This window comes from Staurois parvus, unplaced genomic scaffold (assembly GCF_062004578.1).
Source record: "Staurois parvus isolate SC_StPar_1 unplaced genomic scaffold, SC_StPar_1.0 ptg000142l, whole genome shotgun sequence".
NCBI classification, from domain to species: domain Eukaryota; kingdom Metazoa; phylum Chordata; class Amphibia; order Anura; family Ranidae; genus Staurois; species Staurois parvus.
In genome coordinates, this window is record NW_028317938.1 from 1,751,451 (window position 1) to 1,772,496 (window position 21,046).

Genomic DNA, 21,046 nt, shown 5'->3' on the forward strand with positions numbered 1-21,046 from the left:
GCACAAGCAGCAGGGATGACCGCAGCCTGGAGAGGATTGTCAGGAAAAGGCCATTCAAAAGTGTTGGGGACTTTCACAAGGAGTGGACTGAGGCTGGAGTCAGTACATCAAGAGCCACCACACACAGGTCGATCCTGGACATGGGCTTCAAATTCTTGTCAAGCCGCTCCTGAACAACAAACATCATCAGAAATGTCTTACCTGGGCTAAAGAAAAACAGACCTGGTCTGTTGCTCAGGGGTCCAAAGTCCTCTTTTCTGATGAGAGCAACTTTTGCATTTCATTTGGAAACCAAAGACCCAGAGTATGGAGGAAGAATGGAGAGGCACACACTGCAAGATGCTTGAAGTCCAGTGTGAAGTTTCCACAGTCTGTGTTGATTGGGGAGACATGTCATCTGCTGGTGTTGGTCAACTGTGCTTCATTAAGTCCAGGGTCAACGCAGCCGTCTACCAGGAGATTTTGGAGCACTTCATGCTTCCTTCCACAGACGAGCTTTATGGGGATGCTGACTTCATTTTCCAGCAGGACTTGGCACCAGCCAACACTGCCAAAAGCACCAAAACCTGGTTCAATGACCGTGGGATTACTGTGCTTAATTGGCCTGCAAACTCGCCTGACACCTGGTCAGACACTTCCGGTGGTGGCGTTCTGAGACTCTCCTACCACCCACGGTGGTCCCATGGCAGTTGGACGGACGTCTGCAGGATGTGGATGATGGCGGCATACCTGGAGACTATCTCTAATTGATGGGCTTTTTTTACCTATCACTATTGAGTTTTTTTTAAACAGTGGCTTATTAAATTGTGTTTATATACTGCACTTAGAAGGCATCTCTCTTCTTTCTTATACATTTACCACTATCCCCCCCACCCTGCATTTTCAACCAAACAATGGAAAGCTTGAGTCCATAAAACTCTCAATAGAGACAAGAAAAGAAACGGGGGTGTGAGCCACTAGGACAAGCTCATGGAGAGTTAACTATTAACAGACTTCTGTAAACATGCTGGAATAATAGGGAAACATGGATTTTCCTGGGCAGTACAGTAGACAGGGCTGCCACAGGTTCATCCACAAATCCACAAAATGTGCAAAGAAGAGTCAGTCACTCAGTCAGCGGTGAGGAGGTAAGTGGACTGACTCCTGGTCTTGGACCCTTAGGTGAGCAGGAAACAGGACTCACATGGTTGCCTTTACCCAGTCGAATTACTTTCGTAGCTTCTACGTTTCCACCAAGTAGTCAGGTAATGTGAGTAGCTTGCCATTCTGGCGAGGTCACCTCCAGCCGTGGCAGCACAGAAAACTTTAATCTCTGTCCCGGAAATTTAGTAGCTTTATAATCGTGGTGCCGAGGGGGGTGGGAGGGAGGATGTGATGCACCCTCTTCACGGTGAAGAAGGGAGAAAACGGAGCCATTGGCAGTAAAGAGCGCAACAACTTCTCCACGAAGACTGTCTGATTCTTCCACTCTGCGCACCCTTTTCAGCTTCCTGGAGGGTCGGTGAGGCATCAGGGTACAAGGACACCACAGCTCAAGATTGGGCTGAGCGCTGAAACATGCAGCCGCTCAGGTTGCCATCTTGGCCACACCCCTCTGTACAGTGTCACTTTTAATGAAGATTAATGTGGTTTAATCTGCATTATCCAGTGCACTGTTTCTATTTTTACATTTACTTAGGGTATTAACTCCAGTGCAATATAAACTTGTTGATTAATAAATTTCTTTCTCGCTCACATGAAGTATGCTTCAAGTGACCCTGTTGTTAGTAAATATATTTACAAAAAGGCATGTCTGTAAAATGAGTATGTAAATACCTTTACTGCTACCTGTGGTGCCAGACTGCTGCTCCATTGAGCAGAAATCTTCCTCCAAAGTCTGCAGGGAGCCAACATTTCAAAGAGCATTCATATCACGGGTCCCCCACAGTTCTCGCTGAGTCCTTTTGCCGATCTCCAAGTCACCATTGTGTTAAGGGCCAGATTTCATACATTTGTGCTTCCCTAGGTCAGGTCCCTTGTGTTATCCCTCCTTTCTCAGCAGCCATCTTTAACATTGCTCACCCTTTCCCCTTACTTAGACACAAAATCAATATCCTTACTGAATCTTACCGTACCACAAAATCAGTACTGCACTGGCACAACCAAAACTTTCGTTGCATTTTTTTTCTTAAGAAGCTACAACCAGTGAAAAATCTTCTAATTCTTACACTCTATCCAAGTGTGGTGGATGTCTGGTCACCCCTTGCTGTTGGAACCACAGCACACAGTTGGGGGGCATAGGCATCTGACAAACCCAGAAGTATAACAAATACAGATGGTTCTTTGTTGGCTGTAACTCCTGAAGACAGTGAAGATCCAAGACACCACCAGCCACAGAGGTAAGTGTTTTAGGCATTCTACTTCCTTTTTCTGGACTTATTGGCAACAGACAGTGTCACTTTAAGTGTTCAGAAAGGGTTGGTAACGTAGTCACAGTGGTGGAAAGTGAACTTAAATATAAAGTACCTTTCAATGATTTAACATTATTGTAATTGCTTTAATGTATGCATCTTAAACGTGAATGCAAAACCGTTTTGTTTTACACAAATGGTCTGATTTAATATATTGTAGAGAAGCAGCACCATTCTGAAGCGGAAGTAAACCGCCACAACAAAAGGAAAATTTTGGGCTGCCAGGAGCTTATTGCCATATTTGCATATTACCTAGCAAGCAATCCCTTCCAGTGTTGCAGGGTCAGTGCCACCCACATTCTCCTGGTCTTCCTGGCTCTGAATTTTTGGCTGCTCTGGGATGATGCAACTCCCTGCCATTGCTCAGGGGTCACTTTTGTCCTGGCAGAGAACTGTGCAAATACCTTTCTCTGTACACTGTTCAAAAAACAGAAAAAAAAAAGAGAGAAGAGATATACAGAGTTTCTTGTCATCATTTTTTTATTACTTCTGTTTTTAAGTCCCATTAAGCCCTGCATTTCTTCTTTTATCAAATTAGGTAGCTTTGAGTGTGGAAATCCTTCCGGTTTGCAAAGCAAGTGTATACCAATTAAGAGAGCAAAGGAACATGTAATGGTAAGTGAAGACTTGTCATGTTGTCATGAGTCATTGGATTTTGAAGGCTTAACCTTATAATGTTGCATATCCTTTATAGAATGCTTTTGACCATGCACCAGAGAAATTTGATTCGGCTCTAGATTGGCTGCTGAACAGGGATGAACATTTAGGAATATGGTGAGTCAGACTGCATACTGCTGCTAATATTTATACTTCTGGTCACTTTCTTTATATCTGATAGGAAGGAACAAGCAATACAAATTACAATATCAAATGTTGTTTCTAAGACTAACTTGAGACCATGCATGCATCTTTCAGGGCAAAAGGCGAAGATGGTGAGATTGTCAGCACAAGCTTCCTCGTCTCCTGTGTTGAGTCTTCACGGCCACATCTTGGAATTACTTGCCGACTGACAAATGCGCTTTACACAGCCATTTCTAACCTTTTCCTGGCCCTTTTTGGTAGGAAGTTCTTTATTATGTGTACAGTTATTTTATTTGTCCCTATTTAATCTGGTGGATTAAAAGAGAAGTGTGGATTTCATTTTTTTCCCCCCAGTTATACTTAGGTGGATGCAGCATCGGTCCCCTGCTGGCTCTAAGTGTGAGAACTCTGCAATCACCTGACTGCTGAGCTCTCACAGCTGCTCTGGGCAGAGAGCAGTGACTGTCAGTCACTGTTGTCTGCGCTGCTCCTCCCAGCGGTCACTGGAGCGTTGGGCTGTGGAGGGGGAGAGAGCGGCTGGCTCAGGCTCTGTGTCTCACTGAGAGGTTGAGCCAGGTGCCGCTCCAGACTCTTTGAATTTGGGGTCTTTCCCCAGTCTGGACCGGCTGAGTGACGTCAGCCGACAGCGGCTTCAGCCCGCTGTCTGCTGAAATGGGTCACAGAACGAACTGCACTCTTGTGATCCACTTCTCCTTTTAAGTATTTGTGTTCCATACTACGTTTACAGGGCTCTGGTGGCTGGCTCTTTTAATTTAAAAGTTGTAATATTGTCAAGTATTAAAAGAACAGCTCCTCTAAACACGATTTGTAATAAAACAATAACATTTCAGAACCACATGGTATTTTAAAAGGTACTACTACTGTGAATAAAGGCTTACTTTTGTTTTTCTACTCTGCTGCCTCTAAATATTTTGGCCTCTGTGGCTTCTCTTTAACATTTGATAGCTGGTCTGAACAAAGAAAAGGATCTCTCATGATGCAGCGGATGCTTTCACGGTTTTGTTTTGTATAAATGGTACTGTCAGTCATTGAGGGACTCCTTTTATAGCAGAGCGGATATCGCTACCTGCTGTCCATTATAATTAGCAATCCTCTACGTATTGAGCATACGGAATGTGGTATCCCACAAAGTTCTCTCTGCCTAATGATGTAGAAAAGCTCTCCTCCAATCACTGAGCTCTGTCATTTTGACTTTGACAGGTCATGTGACCTGGCTGTCCTAGCAGTTTTTTTTCCCCCTATTTTAGTTCATTTAAAAGCTTTCTGTCAGTTTGAGTCCAATATTTAAAAACTTAGATTATGTAACCACATTACACTTATAGCAAGTTCAAAACACCTTTCTGTAAATACATTCTTTCTTTAGGTTTTATTTAGTCATGTGACCAAAGTCATACTTCCTCGATGTTCGAAGCATTGGCCAAGTATCAAGCTATGACTTCACCATCAGGTCAGGGTCATAAAGTGCAAGCCACATTTGCCAGCATGCCAACCGCTGTGGGCAGAAAGTGGCACTGATGGGCAGCATGATGCATTTTCACAACAAGGAGAATATGAATGCACTGTGCCTTGGCAAGGCTTCTACCATTGTGAGCGAGTATTGTAAAGCAGTGGGTGAGCATTCTTGCTGTACTACAGGAACACTGACTGGCAAGGTCACCAGGTGAGATTCAGCAGAACAAAAGCCCTATGGCATAAATTCCTATTGAGTTATGCAGATTTTAGTTCCCACTTCCTGTAGCGCTGTGGCTTTATCCCCCACCCTGGTTTTATCGATGTATGATAGAGGGTGGCATCTCGCTTCTGCAGCACTTAAGATATGCTGATCAAAGGTACCTGAATAAAAGGAGTGTGTGTGTATAATATATTATATACAGTTGTGTTCAAAATAATAGCAGTGTGTTGAAAAAAGTGAATAAAGCTCAAAATCCTTCTAATAGCTTTTATTTCCATAAACATAAATGCATTGGGAACACTATACATTCTATTCCAAATCAAAACATGAAGAAAAATATATCAAATTTGTGTTGTTCCTCTAAAAAAAATTGAAGAAAAGTGAATATTAGACTGTTCAAAAAATAGCAGTGTTTGTATTCTTCTTTACAAACTCAAACATTCACTATATAAACTGAAAAATGTTTGAAGATTTTGCTTTCCTTTGAATCACTTAATTAATATTTAGTTGTATAAGCACTGTTTCTGACAACTGCTGTATATCTGTGTTGCATGGAGTCAACCAACTTCTGGCACCTGTGAACAGGTATTCCAGCCCAGGATGATTGGACTACATTCCACAGTTCTTCTCTATTTCTTGGTTTTGCATCAGAAACTGCATTTTTGATGTCACCCCACAAGATTCTATTGTATTAAGATCCGGGGATTGGGCTGGCCACTCCATAACGTCAATCTTGTTGGTCTGGAACCAAGATGTTGCACGTTTACTGGTGTGTTTGGGGTCGTTGTCTTGTTGGAACACCCATTTAAAGGGCATTTCCTCTTCAGCATAAGGCAGCATGACCTCTTCAAGTATTCTGATGTATTCAAACTGATCCACGATCCCTGGTATGCGATAAATAGGCCCAACACCGTAGTATGAGAAACATCCCCATATAATGATGCTTGTGCAACCATGCTTCACTGTCTTCACAGTGTACTGTGGCTTGAATTCAGTGTTTGGAGGTCGTCTGACAAACTGTCTCCGGCCACTAGACCCAAAAAGAACAATCTTACTTTCATCAGTCTACAAAATGTTGCGCCATTTCTCTTTAGGCCAGTCAATGTGCTCTTTGGCAAATTGTAACCTCTTCAGCACATGTCTTTTTTTCAACAGTGAGACTTTGCAGGGGCTTCTTGCAGATAGCTTGGCTTCACATAGGCGTCTTCTAATTGTAACAGTACTCACAGGTAACTTTAGACCGTCTTTGATCTTCCTGGAGCTGATTGTTGGCTGAGTCCTTGCCATTTTGGCTATTCTATCCATTCGAATGGTAGTTTTTCGCTTTCTTCCACGTCTTTTAGGTTTTGGTTGCCATTTTAAAGCATTTGCGTTCATTTTAGCTGAGCAGCCTATCATTTTCTGCACTTCTTTATATGTTTTCCCCTCTCCAATCAACTTTTTAATCAAGGTACGCTGTTCTTCTGAACAATGTCTGGAACGACCCATTTTTCTCAGAATTTCAGAGAGAAATGCACTGTAACCAGCATGTACAACATTTGCTGCCTTCCTTCCTTAAATAAGGGCAATAATTGCCACCTGTTTTTCAAAGAATGAATGACCTCACTAATAGAACTCTACACTGCTATTATTTTGAACATGCCCCTTTCAATTAGTGATTCCATTACACAGAGTCAGGAGCATGCATGTCATGACTGTTGGGTCTGTTGGATTTCTATTACTCTACTACACCTGCTAGTAAATTATTTGCCATGTAGAAATATCATTTCTACCAAAAACAGTGATTGATCAGGTTAGTGATGTCTGACTGCTATTATTTTGAAAACAACTGTGTGTACACACACACACACACACAACACAAACAACAAATCCGATAGCATGCTGGATATCTACAGTGGATAAAGAAAGTCTACACACCACTGTTAAAATGTCAGGTTTCTGTGATGTAAAAAAAATGGGACAAAGCTAAATCATTTTAGACCTTTTTCCACCTTCAATGTAACCTATAAAGCGTACAAATCAGTTGAACAACAAACTGAAATCTTTTAGGTGGAGGGAAATAAAAATAAACCACTAAAATAATATGGTTGGATAAGTGTGCACACCCTTAAACTAATACTTTGTTGAAGCACCTTTTGAGCACTCAGTCTTTTTGGGTATGAGTCTGTCAGCATGGCACATCTAGACTTTGCAATATTTGCCCACTCTTCCTTGCAAAAACAGTTCAAATCTGTCAGATTGTGAGGGCATCTCCTATGCACAGCCCTCCTTCAGATCACCCGACACATTTTTGATTCAGTTCTGGGCTCTGGCTAGGCCATTCCAAAACTTTAATCATCTTCTGGTAAGGCCATTCCTTTGTTGATTTGGATGTATGCTTTGGGTCATTGTCATGCTGAAAGATGAAGTTCCTCTTTATGTTCAGCTTTTTGCTAGACGCTTAAGGTTTTGTGCCAATATTGACTGGTATTTGGAACTCTTTATAATTCCCTCTACCTTGACTAAGGCCCCAGTTCCATCTGAAGAAAAAAGCCCCAAAGCATGATGCTGCCACCACCATGCTTCACTGTGGCTATGGTGTTTTTTTGGTGATGTGCAGTGTTGTTTTTGCGCCAAAACATATCTTTTGAAATTGTACCCAAAAAGTTCAATCTTGGTTTCATCAGAGCATAACACATTTTCCCACATGCTTTTGGGAGACTTCAGATGTGTTTTTGCAAAATTTAGCCTGGCTTGGAAGTTTTTTCTTTGTAAGAAAAGGCTTCCGTCTTTCTACTCTACCCCATAGCCCAGACATATGAAGAATACGGGAGATTGTTGTCATATGTACCACACAGCCAGTACTTGCCAGATATTCCTGCAACTCCTTTTAATGTTGATGAAGACCTCTGGGCAGCCTCCCAGACCAGTTTTCTTGTCTTTTCATCAATTTTGGAGGGACGTCCAGTTCTTCGTAATGTCACTGTTGCGCCATATTTTCTTCACTTGATGACTTTGTTCCCTGTGTTCCATGGTATGTCTTGGAAATTCTTTTGTAAACTTCTCCTGACTGATGCCTTTTAACAATGAGATCCCTCTGCTTTGAAAATTCTCTCTGTGGATCATTGCTTTTGCTGTAGGATGCGACTAAGAAAATGTCAGGAAAGACCTACTGGAACAGCTGAACTTTATTTGCCGTTAATCAGAGGCAATTTAAATGGCAGGTGTGTACTGACTCCTATTTACCTTGATTTTAAAGGTGATTGCTTAATTTTGAACACTGCTATATCCCCAGTTATTTAAGAGGATGTGCACACTTATGCAACCACATTTATTTACATTTTTTATGTTTACTTCCCTGTGCAACCTCTGTAGGGTCCAGGTCGCCTCATGCTACCATAGTGACACTGACCCTAGCCAAATGCAAAACTAGTGAAAAACAGAAAAGATGAGGAAGGAAAAAAAATGTCAGTGGCCTCCACCTGTAAAACCATTTTTGTTTTGGGGGTCATCTCATTGTTGCCCATCTAGTGCACCTGTTGTTAATTTATTAACACCAAAGCAGCTGAAACTGATTAACAACCCCCTCTGCTACTTAACTGACCAGATCAATATCCCAGGAGTTTAATTGACTTGATGCTATACTCTGATTTAAAAAATGTTCCAGTGTGGGAATTACAAACCGAAATTTGGAGTAAGACTTTAATTTGTACAGGAGATGAGATTTCCAAAATTACTTAAAGAATAAACAAAAGTAATGTCTACCTACACCAGCCTTCTCTTTTGCAGCATATTTTTTTTTCCAGGCCTGCAACAGCACTTTAATACTGATAATGCTTGGTTGAAATTCTACTGCTATTGATTTTACATTTACCAGTGTTTCTTCCATCAGGTGTCTTTGTTCTCTGGTTATTTTTGATCTACTTGCGCTATCACTGGAGGAAGTTAGAAGAGGAGGAAAAACAGATGTTTGCTATGGTCGAGAAAATCATTGGTACATATCAAATATCTCGTACTGTTAATGCAATGCGACTGCATATGTCAGTATATGTGGATGACTAATATCTCTCTTGCTTCTCTTTCTCTTCTCTCATTTTTAAAGATGTTGTTAAACATCACTACAAAGACTATCAGCAGAGAATCGAACAGAACCCATTCATTGGTATCTTACATGTCAGAGATACGCTCATAATGCCACAGGACAAGTAAGCAACAACAGCCCATACTGTTCTTGTATTAAAGTGCATGGTTTCTTACCACAGATAAAGGAAATGGCGCTCTTGTATGCCATCATTTGACCAAGAAGAGAGTAAGCGCAAAAAAAAAATCACTTGCACTGAAGCTAGTAGGGGCATGCATAAAAGTGGCCTACATTTTTTAGGTCATTCAAGCCTATTGTTTTCAAGAAGAATGACCCCTGTGTGGTAGAATTAGAGAGATAACAGGATCAGCAATACAGTCACCCAGCAGCACTGCTAAGCAAGCCTGCATAGGTATTTGGCAAACATGGTTAAGCCAATGTATGAAAACAAACGATCCACAGAAACAGCTTTTCTCTTGCGTTCATTGATGGACACAACGCTTTAATTCTTGACCATAGGAAGGGGTGTGGGCAAATTTTACTTGTCACCCTAGGGGGATATGCCTGTGTTGTCTCCCATTGCAGCAGTGGATTCTTCTGAATTCTCAGGCCTCATTCTGATCGATTTAGTGAACTTTTCACTGCCTGAGTGTTTCTTGCTTAATTACAGCAATTTATGCATGTGGGCTCCCCCCTTTGCTGCTGAGGGCTAGGTTTCACATCAGTAGATCGCGGGTGCATTGCAGGACTCCTGCAGACTGTCAGTGTAAGCTGTTTTCTCATACGAGCAAGAAGTTCCACCATGACAGGAATAAACAATGAACTACGTAGAGCTGTCAACGCAATGTTAAACTCATACTTGTAGTTCTCCCATTCACAGAATGCTGTAAAGGAAGGATGTGGGTGGAGCCCTGCACAGCTGCGTTTTTTTTTTTTTTTAAATTGTGACAGCGAGATTGGGGAGAAAATCCTTAGCTCACTGTCAGTAGAGGTTGCGGCGGGTCAGGGAGAGGCTGCAGCAGTGGGAACATGTTACATGTTCTACCCTAAAATTGTCGACTTCTCCTTTAACCCCTTCCCACCTCCCTGCCCTTTAAGAGGTTTTAAATGCTGGGAGGTGGAGGCAGGCATTCTGATCATGTGACTGCTCTGATTGGCAGTCACATGATTGGAAAGCTCTCGATTGCTAGTATGCATTGGGCACTTTCTGGTACCCATTCGTTACTGTGCTGGGAGCACGCTCTCAGTACAGTAATGTGTTTACTTAGGAACGAATATGTGAGAATGCTCGGCGTTAAAGCCCACCCACTGAGGGGCCACATATATGTGCTTAAATCTTTAAACCGAACCTGTCTTTTCTTTTAACTATGTATTGGAAACTTAGTGTACTTTTAATACCCCACGTTCATTTGTTATATTTTGGCAAGGTGTATGTGCAAATATAACCGTTCACATTTTCTTGCTTTTGCTATCCTTGAGAGATTATTATTATTATTATTATACAGTATTTATATAGCGTCAACAGTTTGTCCAGTGCTGTACATTATAATGGGAGACAGTACACGAGACAGCACAGTAACAATACAATACACGAAGGGTCCGAGGGCCTTGCTCCTTGGAGCTTACAATCTAGGAGGGAGGGGAGAGTGGTACAAGAGGAAATAGCTGTGGGGGATGGAGTGGTGGGAAGAGCGGAGGAGATGGGCAATTAGGTGAGGGCGGGGTAGGCTTCTCTGAAGAGATGGGTTTTCAGGGTGCGCCTAAAGGTGAGGAGGGTAGGTGACAGTGATGGATTGGGGTAGTGAGTTCCAGAGGATGGGGGAAGTCCTGGAGATGGGCATGGGAGGAGGAGACCAGGGAACTAGAGAGTAGGAGGTCTTGTGAGGAGCGGAGAGTGTGTTTTGGGTGGTAGATGGATATCAGGTCGGTGTTGTACGTCAATGTTAATAATTTGAATTTTATGCGTTGGGCAGTCGGAAGCCAGTGGACGGATTGGCAGAGGGGGGTGGCGGATACGGAGCTGTTAGTAAGGTGGATGAGTCTGGCCGCAGAATTCAGGATAGACTGAAGTGGGGATAGCCTGTATTGAGGTAGGTCGGCGAGGAGGGAGTTACAGTAGTCAAGTCGTGATAAGAGAGTGAATGAATTGCTTTGTAGTTTCTGGAGTTAGGAACGTGCGTATTTTGGCGATGTTGCGGAGGTGGAGTCTGCATGAATTTGTCAGCGATTGGACCTGGGGCTGGAAAGACAGATTGGAGTCTATAATGACACCTAGTACTCTGGCTTCTAGGGTGGGGCTGATGGTGGCGTTGGTCGTGACGGAGAGGTTGGGGGGGGGGGGGTGCGCGGGCTGGGGGGAAAACTAGGAGCTCGGTTTTGGCAAGGTTTAATTTGAGGAATTGGAATGACATCCAGTCTAAGTCGTTCAGAAGGCTAGTGATTCGGGCAGAGACTGAAGGGGTGAGGCAGGGAGTAGAGAGATAGATTTGAGTGTCATTGGCATAGAGATGGTAGTTGAAGCCGTGGGAGTATATCAGTTGACCAAGGGAGGAGGTGTAGATGGAGAAGAGAAGGGGCCCGAGGACAGAACCTTGGGGGACCCCAACAGAAAGGGGGAGTGAGGGGGAGGTGGCAGCGTTATAGGTAACACTGAAGAAGCGTTGTGATAGATCGGGAGAGAGCGGAGTCTGAGGCCAAAAGAGTATAGTGTTTTGAGGAGGAGGGGGTGGTCGACCGTGTCGAAAGCCACAGAGAGGTCAAGGAGTAGTAGCACTGAGTAGTGGCCATTGGCTTTGGAGGTTAGCAGGGCGTAAATGAGTTTGAGTAGGGCGGTTTCGGTGGAGTGTAGGAGACGGAAGCCAGATTGTAGGGGATCAAGGAGGTTGTTAGTGAGGTGGGAGCTTAGGCAATTATAGGCTAGGCACTCGAGGAGTTTGGATGTAAATGGCAGCAGGGAGATAGGTCTAAGGTTGTTTAGGTCGGTGGGATCCAGGGAGGGTTTTTTAAGTATGGGAGTGACGTGTGCGTGCTTGAGGGGAGGGGAATGCGCCAGTAGAGGGAGAGATTAAAGATGTGAGTGAGGGAGCGTAGGATGGAGGAGGAGGGTGATCGTAGGAGTTGTGTGGGGACAGGGTCAAGGGGGCAGGTGGTAAGGCGAGCTTCAGAGAAGACCTTAGTGACCTCTTCAGTGCTAGCAGGGTCGAAGGAGTGGAGTGTTGAGGGGGTTTTAGTGTGAGGAATGTTGGGCGGGGTGGAGGTCTGGACAGTGGCGAGGTTGAAAGAGAGGAGTGTTGAGGGGGTTTTCGTGTGAGGGATGCTAGGTGGGGCAGAAGTCTGAGCAGTGGTGATGTCCCTGTGAATTGCGTCGATCTTGCTTTGGAAGTGGTTAGCAATCTCGTGGGCGGTAAGTGAGGTACTGGGTGGAGGTGGGGGCGGAGAGAGCAGGGAGTTGAAAGTGGAGAAGAGCCGGCGAGGACTGGAGGAGAGGGTATTGATGAGGGTTACAAAGTAGGCTTGCTTGGCAGCGTGGAGGGAGGAAGTGTAGGTGAGGAAGGCGGATTTATATCGGGTGAACGCTTGTTGGGATTTGGTTTTTGCGCCATAGTCGCTCTAGCGCACGACTGCGTCGCTTGAGATTTTTGGTATGGTCATTCTGCAGGGAGAGATATTATAAAAGGTTTTCCCAGATAAAATTTCTTCTGCTAAGTCATCTGCAGGCACACAGGCCTTTGTGTATAGAGCTTTTGATAAAAGAAGTACAGCCAAAGCTCTTTTGGTTGTACTTTTGTGGATCACAGGAGTGCAATTGGTTCTGTACTCCTGTGATCCACAGCTGTCAGCTGACGTCACTCTCACTTTAAGGTTGGGATCTACCCTAGTCTGGAGCAGCACATGGCTCAGTGATCTGCTGAGAGCCTGAGCCAGCTGTTTCTTCCCCTCCATAGCCTAGAGAATGCGGTGGGTCGTCCCTGCTCTCTGCCCACAGCAACAGTGAGAACTCTGTGATCAACAGTCATGTGATCGCTGAGTTCTCACACTTAGAGCTGGCGGGGGACCAATGTTGCATCCACCTAGGTAAGAATGGTTTTTGGAAAAAAAGCCATTCCATGCTTCTCTTTTAATGCATCATTTTTCCATCCCACATTTTGATAATGTGTAGGTTTCAGACACTTAATTCCAGGTATGTATTTTATGGCAATGATGATTTTAGGTCCGTTCTTGTTGGTTCAAGTTAGTATTGCATGTTTTCATAGCTGCCCAACAGCTTAATGAGGTGTCTTGGAATAGTATTGTCTTGTTCCCTTCCCAAATACCATATTGCTTGCACATAAAAATTCACTTGGCTTTGACCACTTGGCTCCTACTGTTCATCCACGCCAGGTTATAGCATATCTTATAGCAGAAAATGCCAAGACATTATGGTGTTTTACAGTATATAATGACAAACTTTTTAAGAAAGAATGTTAATACTTTTTTTTTTTTTTTTTTTCATTAATCTTTCTAGGAAACTTTTAAAAAAAGTCTGGGATCGGGCTGTGCAATTTATTGAAGATAATGAATCTCGACTTCGTACAGAATCACAACGGGTGGCTGGAGCAGATTTGCTTGTGTGGCGCTGGACCCAAACACGACATGACATTCCCAGTGAAAGATATTCACCCACTTTGTTGTCTACAATGGGCAGATAGATGCCAGTTTGGGACATGGCAAGTGTAAGCAAGTTGTTTCTTTAATGGCAAACTAGTTATTTGGCTTCTGGGATTTATGCATCCCTGCACTGAAGATGGGTTTCTGGGAATTGTGAACACCTTTTCCACCTTTAACTGACTTTTTTATATACGTGGCAATACATATAAAAATGTGTGTGTGGTGCAGAATGACTTGCACTTTGCTTTCTGGTATTGGGAGTACAAATCATACAGGATGTTATACTTTTATGTTTTCTTTTGTGCATTGTGTTAAATGTTTTCATTATATTTGTAATCTGCATTCACCTACATCTGTTTGTGGATGCCCGACAAGCAGTTCTGTTACCTGTATTGAATCTAGAATTACACTATCCAAATTCTTGGTAACCCATAAGGTAATAGATGCTGTGAAAGCTTATTATCCCCAACATTTTTGCAAGGCTATATGCTATTCTTTGACTGTAATTGCTTCATGAGTAGGAAGAGGGTTGGGGGGGGAGTGAAGGGGTGGTGCATGAGATGTTGTAATTTGTTCTTGCAGGGGCTCATGGGAGATCTAGACACTTGCTGTCTCCTCGCTTGGCTGCTCTCGTTCTGGACAGCAGTTATTCCTGCACAGCAGAGATGTTGTTTATAAGCTGCAGCAGAGAGGCATAAAATTCAATTATTACAGAATAACACAATACCTTCACTGGATTTAACCAGTGCCTTGCCAACGTTCTGTGATGAAAATCCATTTCTTTGACACCAACCACTACATAGAACAAAGACCATTATTGACATGTTAGTCATTGCTGTATTTTATTGTGCTGAATAAATTTATCATCCTGAGTACCAGCCTGAAGCACCTGTTTGTTGATTAGCTATAATTTCAAGGGTTATTTTGTGCTTTCTTTTTTTCCTGATTGTTCATTATGATAGAGAACAATGAATTTAGTGTAGGCAGGAGGTCTTTTTCCACATTTCACCTTCTCTGTATGTCAAATCAGCGCTTAGACCCCACCTATGAAAAGATTGATAAAATCAGAGCAAGTTCAATGAAGTGCAACAAAAGTGGGGGTCTTAAAGATGGACTTCACTCTGAGGAACAAATATATTACCAGCTATCCAAAAACAGATTTGCTAATACATGGTTTAACTTGTTTGTCACATGCTTTCTTACCTCCAGCCGAGCGGAAGGCAGTTTAGAAAGTAAAGCTCTTCAAACTGATGACTGTTAAACCTCATAAAGCAAACCTGTTGTGAGAAAAATTATGCCACCTACCGTGGTTAATCTCTCCTATATACAGTGCTCAGCATAAATGAGTGCACCCCAACAGATTTCTCAGAAAACCTTTCCTTTCCGATCAACATTTTCTATGGGACACTATAGTACAAAATACTCCCACAAATGCAGGCCATTGATTTGCACACACAAAAAAAGTATTTTTTCTAGCAAATTCATTCAAGACCATGTTGCAAAAATGAATACACCCCAATGAAAGTCTTAGGGCTCCTGTACACTGCAGCTCCTAAACTGATGTTCAGGAGCTGTTCAGCGTTTTTTTCAGCAGCCCCTGAACTCTGTTTTCCTATATGTCCATGTACACATTTTCATTTACAGTCGTTTACAGGCAGTTAAGTTTAGTCATTTTTTTTTTAACGTACCAAACTTGTATTCAGGAGTAGATTTTACTGGCGTTTCAAATACTTGTAAACGCGGTTAACCGCATTTATAAGCGTTTGCATTTAGAAGCGTTTTTTAACTGTGAACATGTCCAGATGCTGTCCAGAGCCTTTTTTCATCACCAGAAATGCATGTAAATCGTTTTCCATGTATTCAAATGGACCTAGTACACCGGTGCAGTCAGTTCCAGGTTTTGCGTGAAGCAAAAAAATGGTAGAACGTGCTGCATTATGCTCATGATGGGATCCATAGTGAATACAACCAGAAAAGACAGGTAATTTTAACAAATACTGCTCTCTCTGCTTCTGCCCTCTATTCCTCTCAATATGTCTGAAATCGTTAATTTTTTACTATTTTTCAGTGCATTCTGGGCATTTGGGAGGGTCTCCTGAGGTTGTCTTTAAAAAACGCTTCTAAACGCAATCGCGCATAAACACAGTATGCAAACGTGGCTAAACTGACATTTTTTAACCTACGTTTTCCAGCAGTCAGTTTCCATCGTTCAGAAGAATTTTCCAAACGCCCCGTGTACATGAGCCCTTAGGAGCAATGCTACATTTTAGACAAATTCTGATTAATGCATAGTTAGACTCACCTGTAGTTGAATTCTTGTTAAACAGGTGTCCAGCAGAAAGTTGATTATAAAAGTTCTTACTTAACAAAGAAAACCCCTTCCCATTTCATGTTGTCAGCAATGGCACCACATGGAAGAGAAATGTCACAAGGCCTGAGAAAATAATTTCTTTACACAGGAAAGGTGAAGACTATAAGAAGATCAGCAAAGCTATACTTATCAGTCAGAATACTGTAGCAAAAGTGATATCAAAATTTAACAAGGATGGAACTGCAACCATCTCACAGATGTCCAGGCTGTCCATGGAAGTTAACACCTGGACAGGAGCGTCTTCTGATGAGCAGGGATGAAGAAAATCAGCATGCAAGTTCACTGCAGTTAACTAAAGAAGTAGAAAGCCAAACTGGGGTGATGTTTTCCCGTGACACAATACAGCGTACACTGCAGAGGAATGACATGCATGGGTGTCGTCCATGAAGAAAGCCTCTCCTAAAGCCCATGCACAAAAAAGCCATGGAATTTGCCAGGGCCCATGCTGAAAAAGAAGACAACTACTGGGACTCTGTATGCAGGAGTGATGAGACCAATATAAATGTTTTTGGAACTGATGGCTTCAAAACTGTATGGTGTAGCAAACGTGAGGCTACAAAGAAAAATGCATGGTGCCTACAGTGAAACATGGTGGTGGCAGTGTCATCCTGTGGGGCTGCATGAGTGCTTCTGGGGTCGGGGAGCTGCTTTTCATTGATGGTATCATGAATTCACAGATATACTGCTCTATACGCCGTGCCCTTGGTCGTCGTGCACTTTTCCAGCATGACAATGATCCAAAATATACATCAAAGGCCACTGTTGCATTTCTGAAGAACAGGGGGAAAGCGATTCAGTGGCCAAGTACTTCTCCTGATCTGAACCAAATCTAACAACTATGAGGAATTCTGAAGAGACAAGTTGAGCATCGCTCTCTATCCAGCATCCAGGCTCTAAAAGAGGTTGTTCTTGAAGAATGGAAAAAGATGGACGTTGCAATATATCGCCAACTTGTTCATTCCATTCCTAGAAGACTTGGTGCTGTCCTTACAAATCATGGAGGCTATACAAAATACTAGATGTTGTACTTTTTGTTGTTGGGTGTATTCATTTTTGCATCAACTAATTTGAGTAAAACTGAAGGTTTTGTAATCCAGGTTATATTATTAACCTTACTTTCATGTAATGAACTAAACAAATGTTCTATAAAACTCAGTTTTGTCAAATTTTGGAAATTGTTCTTATGTTCATTGAGATATTGATAAAATTCTTACTTTTAAAAAGAGGTGTATTAAGTTATACTGAGCACTGTATATGCTAGTTGTCTTGTTGATGCTTTGACTTCAGTATGTTCTTAACTAGAAACGAGTATAGGTTTAGGGAACACATGTTTTTCTATGACTTTAATTTGCTACATGCACTTTCATGGTCTGTGGCTCAGGCACCTAGCATTCTCCATTGGAGATCAGTAATGGCAGTTCAAATATTTTTGCCATAATAGATGTACTGGCTGTGAGTATGATGCCTGACTGTGCATACCACATGAATATTCCTGCTTTTGCCAGTTGAGGAATGGTAAGAAAAGGAAAAGACACTGCCAGCTGTTTAATCTGCTGTTTCACCACTGTGTCAGTTTATGCCATACCCTTAAAACATTTTGCTTGATCGCTTTTTTTTTTTTTTTTTTTTTGATGATTGTGTCTGATCCCTTGGTAGTTTTAAAACACCAGTAAACACATTAGAATGGTATAACGATTATACATAAAATCTTGTTTACTCTTGGTCATGTTAAGAATACTGCCAACACTTTTGGTGAGTGTCAATTTACCACAAAACATTATGCACATTATTGGCTGATCCCTGTGATGAGCTGCTTCCCTGGCAAATAAGATTGCAAAGGAGGGCATGGGAAAACATTTACTGAGAGTGCTGAAGCCTAGCCTGGTATTCAAGTGAAGCAGAGAATTCTCTGGGTGTCTGCCCCTTATACCTATAAGCAGCTTTCAATAATCTCAAGCCAGCTTCTGTAATTAACTGCTTTCTCATAGTTCTTCAGAGCTCTGCATTCTCATGTGCCTGAAGGTTGTCAAACCACACCAAGGTTTCTGGGTTTATTTGGGCATCATAGCCAGGGGTCTTGGAACCATCACACAATGGACTTGCACACTGCAATAATAATTAGATGAAAATTCAAGTTTCAGAGTAAGAGTGTACCTGTTCTGTACTTGCTACGCACACAAAGCTCAACATGTAATTAAACCATTTTATCCCCCAATAAGCTATACTGTAAGTAGAAATCTATTTTTATTAACCCCTCAATGACAAAGGTAAAACAAACCCTAATGCCTACACGCAGGTCTGTGACTTTGGCAAGTGTTAGCAAAACTCTACATAGCCTTGCAACTACTCAGCATATACAGGTGAATTTTATCCTCTTTTTGTATTCTGCCAGTGAGAACAACCTCCTGTCAGAATACACTGACTAGCCATGCAGCTGCTGCATATTGGTATTCCAACAGGACCGTTCAACAGAACAGAGAGGGATACATACAGACAAAAATTTGTCCAGTTCCTGCTGAACTGGCTGAATTTTGATATGTGTATACCCAGCTTAACCACTTGATGAACATGCCTATAGCAGATGTACTGCTATGGTGGCTGCGCTGTGCAAAATCACGTAAATATACATGATTTTGCATTTCCGGGTAGGGGACACGTGCCCCCTAGAGAGAGAGAGCAGCAGGTCTCTCTAATAAAACAGCAAACTGTTAACCCTTTGATCGCCCCAGATGTTAACCCCTTCCTGCCAAGTGTCATTAGTATAGTGTCTGCTTTTTATTAGAACTGATCACTGTATTAGTGTCACTAGAGATGTCAGTGGCAGTTAGTCAGTTCCCACCCAGTGTCAGAATATCCGCCGCAGTTCCACTATAAGTAGCTGATCGGTGCCATTCCTAGTGTAAAAAAAAAAACATTATATATATACCGCCTTTTTTAGTCGCTATAACTTTCACATAAACCAATTAATATACACTCACAGTATTGAGAGTTTTTTTTTTTTAGTTAAGAGTTAGCAGAATACATTTTGGCCTGAATTTTTATAAAGAAATTTTATTTTCTTTATTGGATATATTTTATAGCAAAAAGTAAAATATATATTTTTTTTTCAAAAAGTCAGCCAGTCTTTTATTGTTTATAGCACAAAAAGTAAAAAACAGAGGTGATCAAATACCACCGAAAGAGAGCTTTATTTGTGGGGGAAAAAAAAGTACATAAATTTATGTACAGCGTGGCATTACTGTGCAATTGTCAGTTAAAGTAACACAGCGCTGTATGGTCATGAAGGTGGGGGGGGGGTTAAATCTTTCAGAGGGCAAATGGTTCTACAGACAGGTTTTTTTTACCTTTTAATGCAGTATATGCATTAAGAAAAAAAAAAAAACACCTGGGTGCAGCTCCCCCCCCAGACCCTCCTTTATACTTGAGCCCCATCTCGATCCAGTGGTGTGAATGAGGGCCTTGGCTCTCCTGGGTCCCTCTCTCCTCATTGGCTCCTGCTGCTTTCTATCACAGCCAGTGAGCGAATGAGCAGGGGGATGGGCTGAGCCACGCTGTGTGTGTGTGAATGGACAATATCCATGAACAAGAGACTTGCTAATTGGGGGCACTTGGCAGGGTGGGAGCAGCAAGGACTGCTGGGGGGGGACCCAGAAAGAAGAGCACTGGGACTGGTAAGTGTTAAATGTTTGTGTGTTTTTTTTTTTTGTTTTTTTTCTTGGTTTTTAACCGCCTGCCGCCCGCCATATAAGGTAGTGACATGCGCAAGACAGTTCTCTTGTTCTGGGAGGACGTCATATGACGTCCTCCCACTCTAACCACAGCTCCGGGCGCGAACAGCGCGGCGATCGGTGGTGTGCTGTGTCCCTCGGACACAGCGGATCACCGATCAATGGAAAGAGCCGAAGATGTCGGCTTGGTCATATGATCAGCTGTGTCTAATCACAGCTGATGGCATGTACAGGTGAAACTCGAAAAATTAATATCGTGCAAAAGTTCATTTATTTCAGTAATGCAACTTAAAAGGTAAAACTAATATATGAGACTCATTACATGCAAAGCAAGATAGTTCAAGCCGTGATTTGTCATAAATATGATTATGGCTTACAGCTCATGAAAACCCCAAATCCACAATCTCAGAAAACTAGAATTTGTGAAAAGGTGCAATATTCTAGGCTCAAAGTGTCCCACTCTAAAAGGGTTCCTGAGCCTTTAAATGGTCTCTCAGTCTGGTTTAGTAGGAATCACAATCATGGGAAAGACTGCTGACCTGACAGTTGTGCAGAAAACCATCATTGACACCCTCCATAAGGATGGAAAGCCTCAAAAGGTAATTGCAAAAGAAGTTGGATGTTCCCAAAGTGCTGTATCAAAGCAAATTAATAGAAAGTTATGTGGAAGGGAAAGTGTGGAAGAAAAAGGTGCACAAGCAGCAGGGATGACCATAGCCTGGAGAGGATTGTAAGGAAAAGGCCATTCAAAAGTGTTGGGGACTTTCACAAGGAGTGGACTGAGGCTAGAGTCAGTGTATCAAGAGCCACCATACAGACGGATCCTGGACATGGGCTTCAAGTGTCGTATTCTTCTCAAGTCGCTCCTGAACAACAAACAACGTCAGAAGCATCTTACCTGGGCTAAAGAAAAACAGACATGGTCTGTTGCTCAGTGGTCCAAAGTCCTCTTTTCTGATGAGAGCAACTTTTGCATCTTATTTGGAAACAAAGAACCCAGAGTATGGAGGAAGAATGGAGAGGCACACACTGCAAGATGCTTGAAGTCCAGTGTGAAGTTTCCACAGTCTGTGTTAATTTGGGGAGCCATGTCATCTGCTGGTGTTGGTCAACTGTGCTTCATTAAGTCCAGTGTCAACGCAGCCATCTACCAGGAGATTTTGGAGCACTTCATGCTTCCTTCCGCAGACTAGCTTTATGGGGATGCTGACTTCATTTTCCAGCAGGACTTGGCACCTGCCCACACTGCCAAAAGTACCAAAACCTGGTTCAATGACCCTGGGATTACTGTGCTTG

General features: G+C 42.5%; 1 protein-coding gene across 1 annotated transcript in view; it reads left to right on the forward strand.

Moving 5' to 3' along the window:
- The window catches only part of LEMD2 (LEM domain nuclear envelope protein 2), a 48,661-nt gene extending 34,138 nt beyond the window's left edge, over nucleotides 1-14,523 (forward strand). Inside the window, exons 4-9 of the mRNA XM_089673589.1 lie at nucleotides 2,989-3,065; nucleotides 3,145-3,224; nucleotides 3,366-3,508; nucleotides 8,816-8,917; nucleotides 9,026-9,128; nucleotides 13,509-14,523. Coding sequence (XP_089529715.1) covers nucleotides 2,989-3,065; nucleotides 3,145-3,224; nucleotides 3,366-3,508; nucleotides 8,816-8,917; nucleotides 9,026-9,128; nucleotides 13,509-13,692 — 689 coding nt within the window. The 3' untranslated portion in view covers nucleotides 13,693-14,523. The remainder of the gene's footprint in view (nucleotides 1-2,988; nucleotides 3,066-3,144; nucleotides 3,225-3,365; nucleotides 3,509-8,815; nucleotides 8,918-9,025; nucleotides 9,129-13,508) is intronic.
- The last annotated feature ends 6,523 nt before the right edge of the window (nucleotides 14,524-21,046 follow it).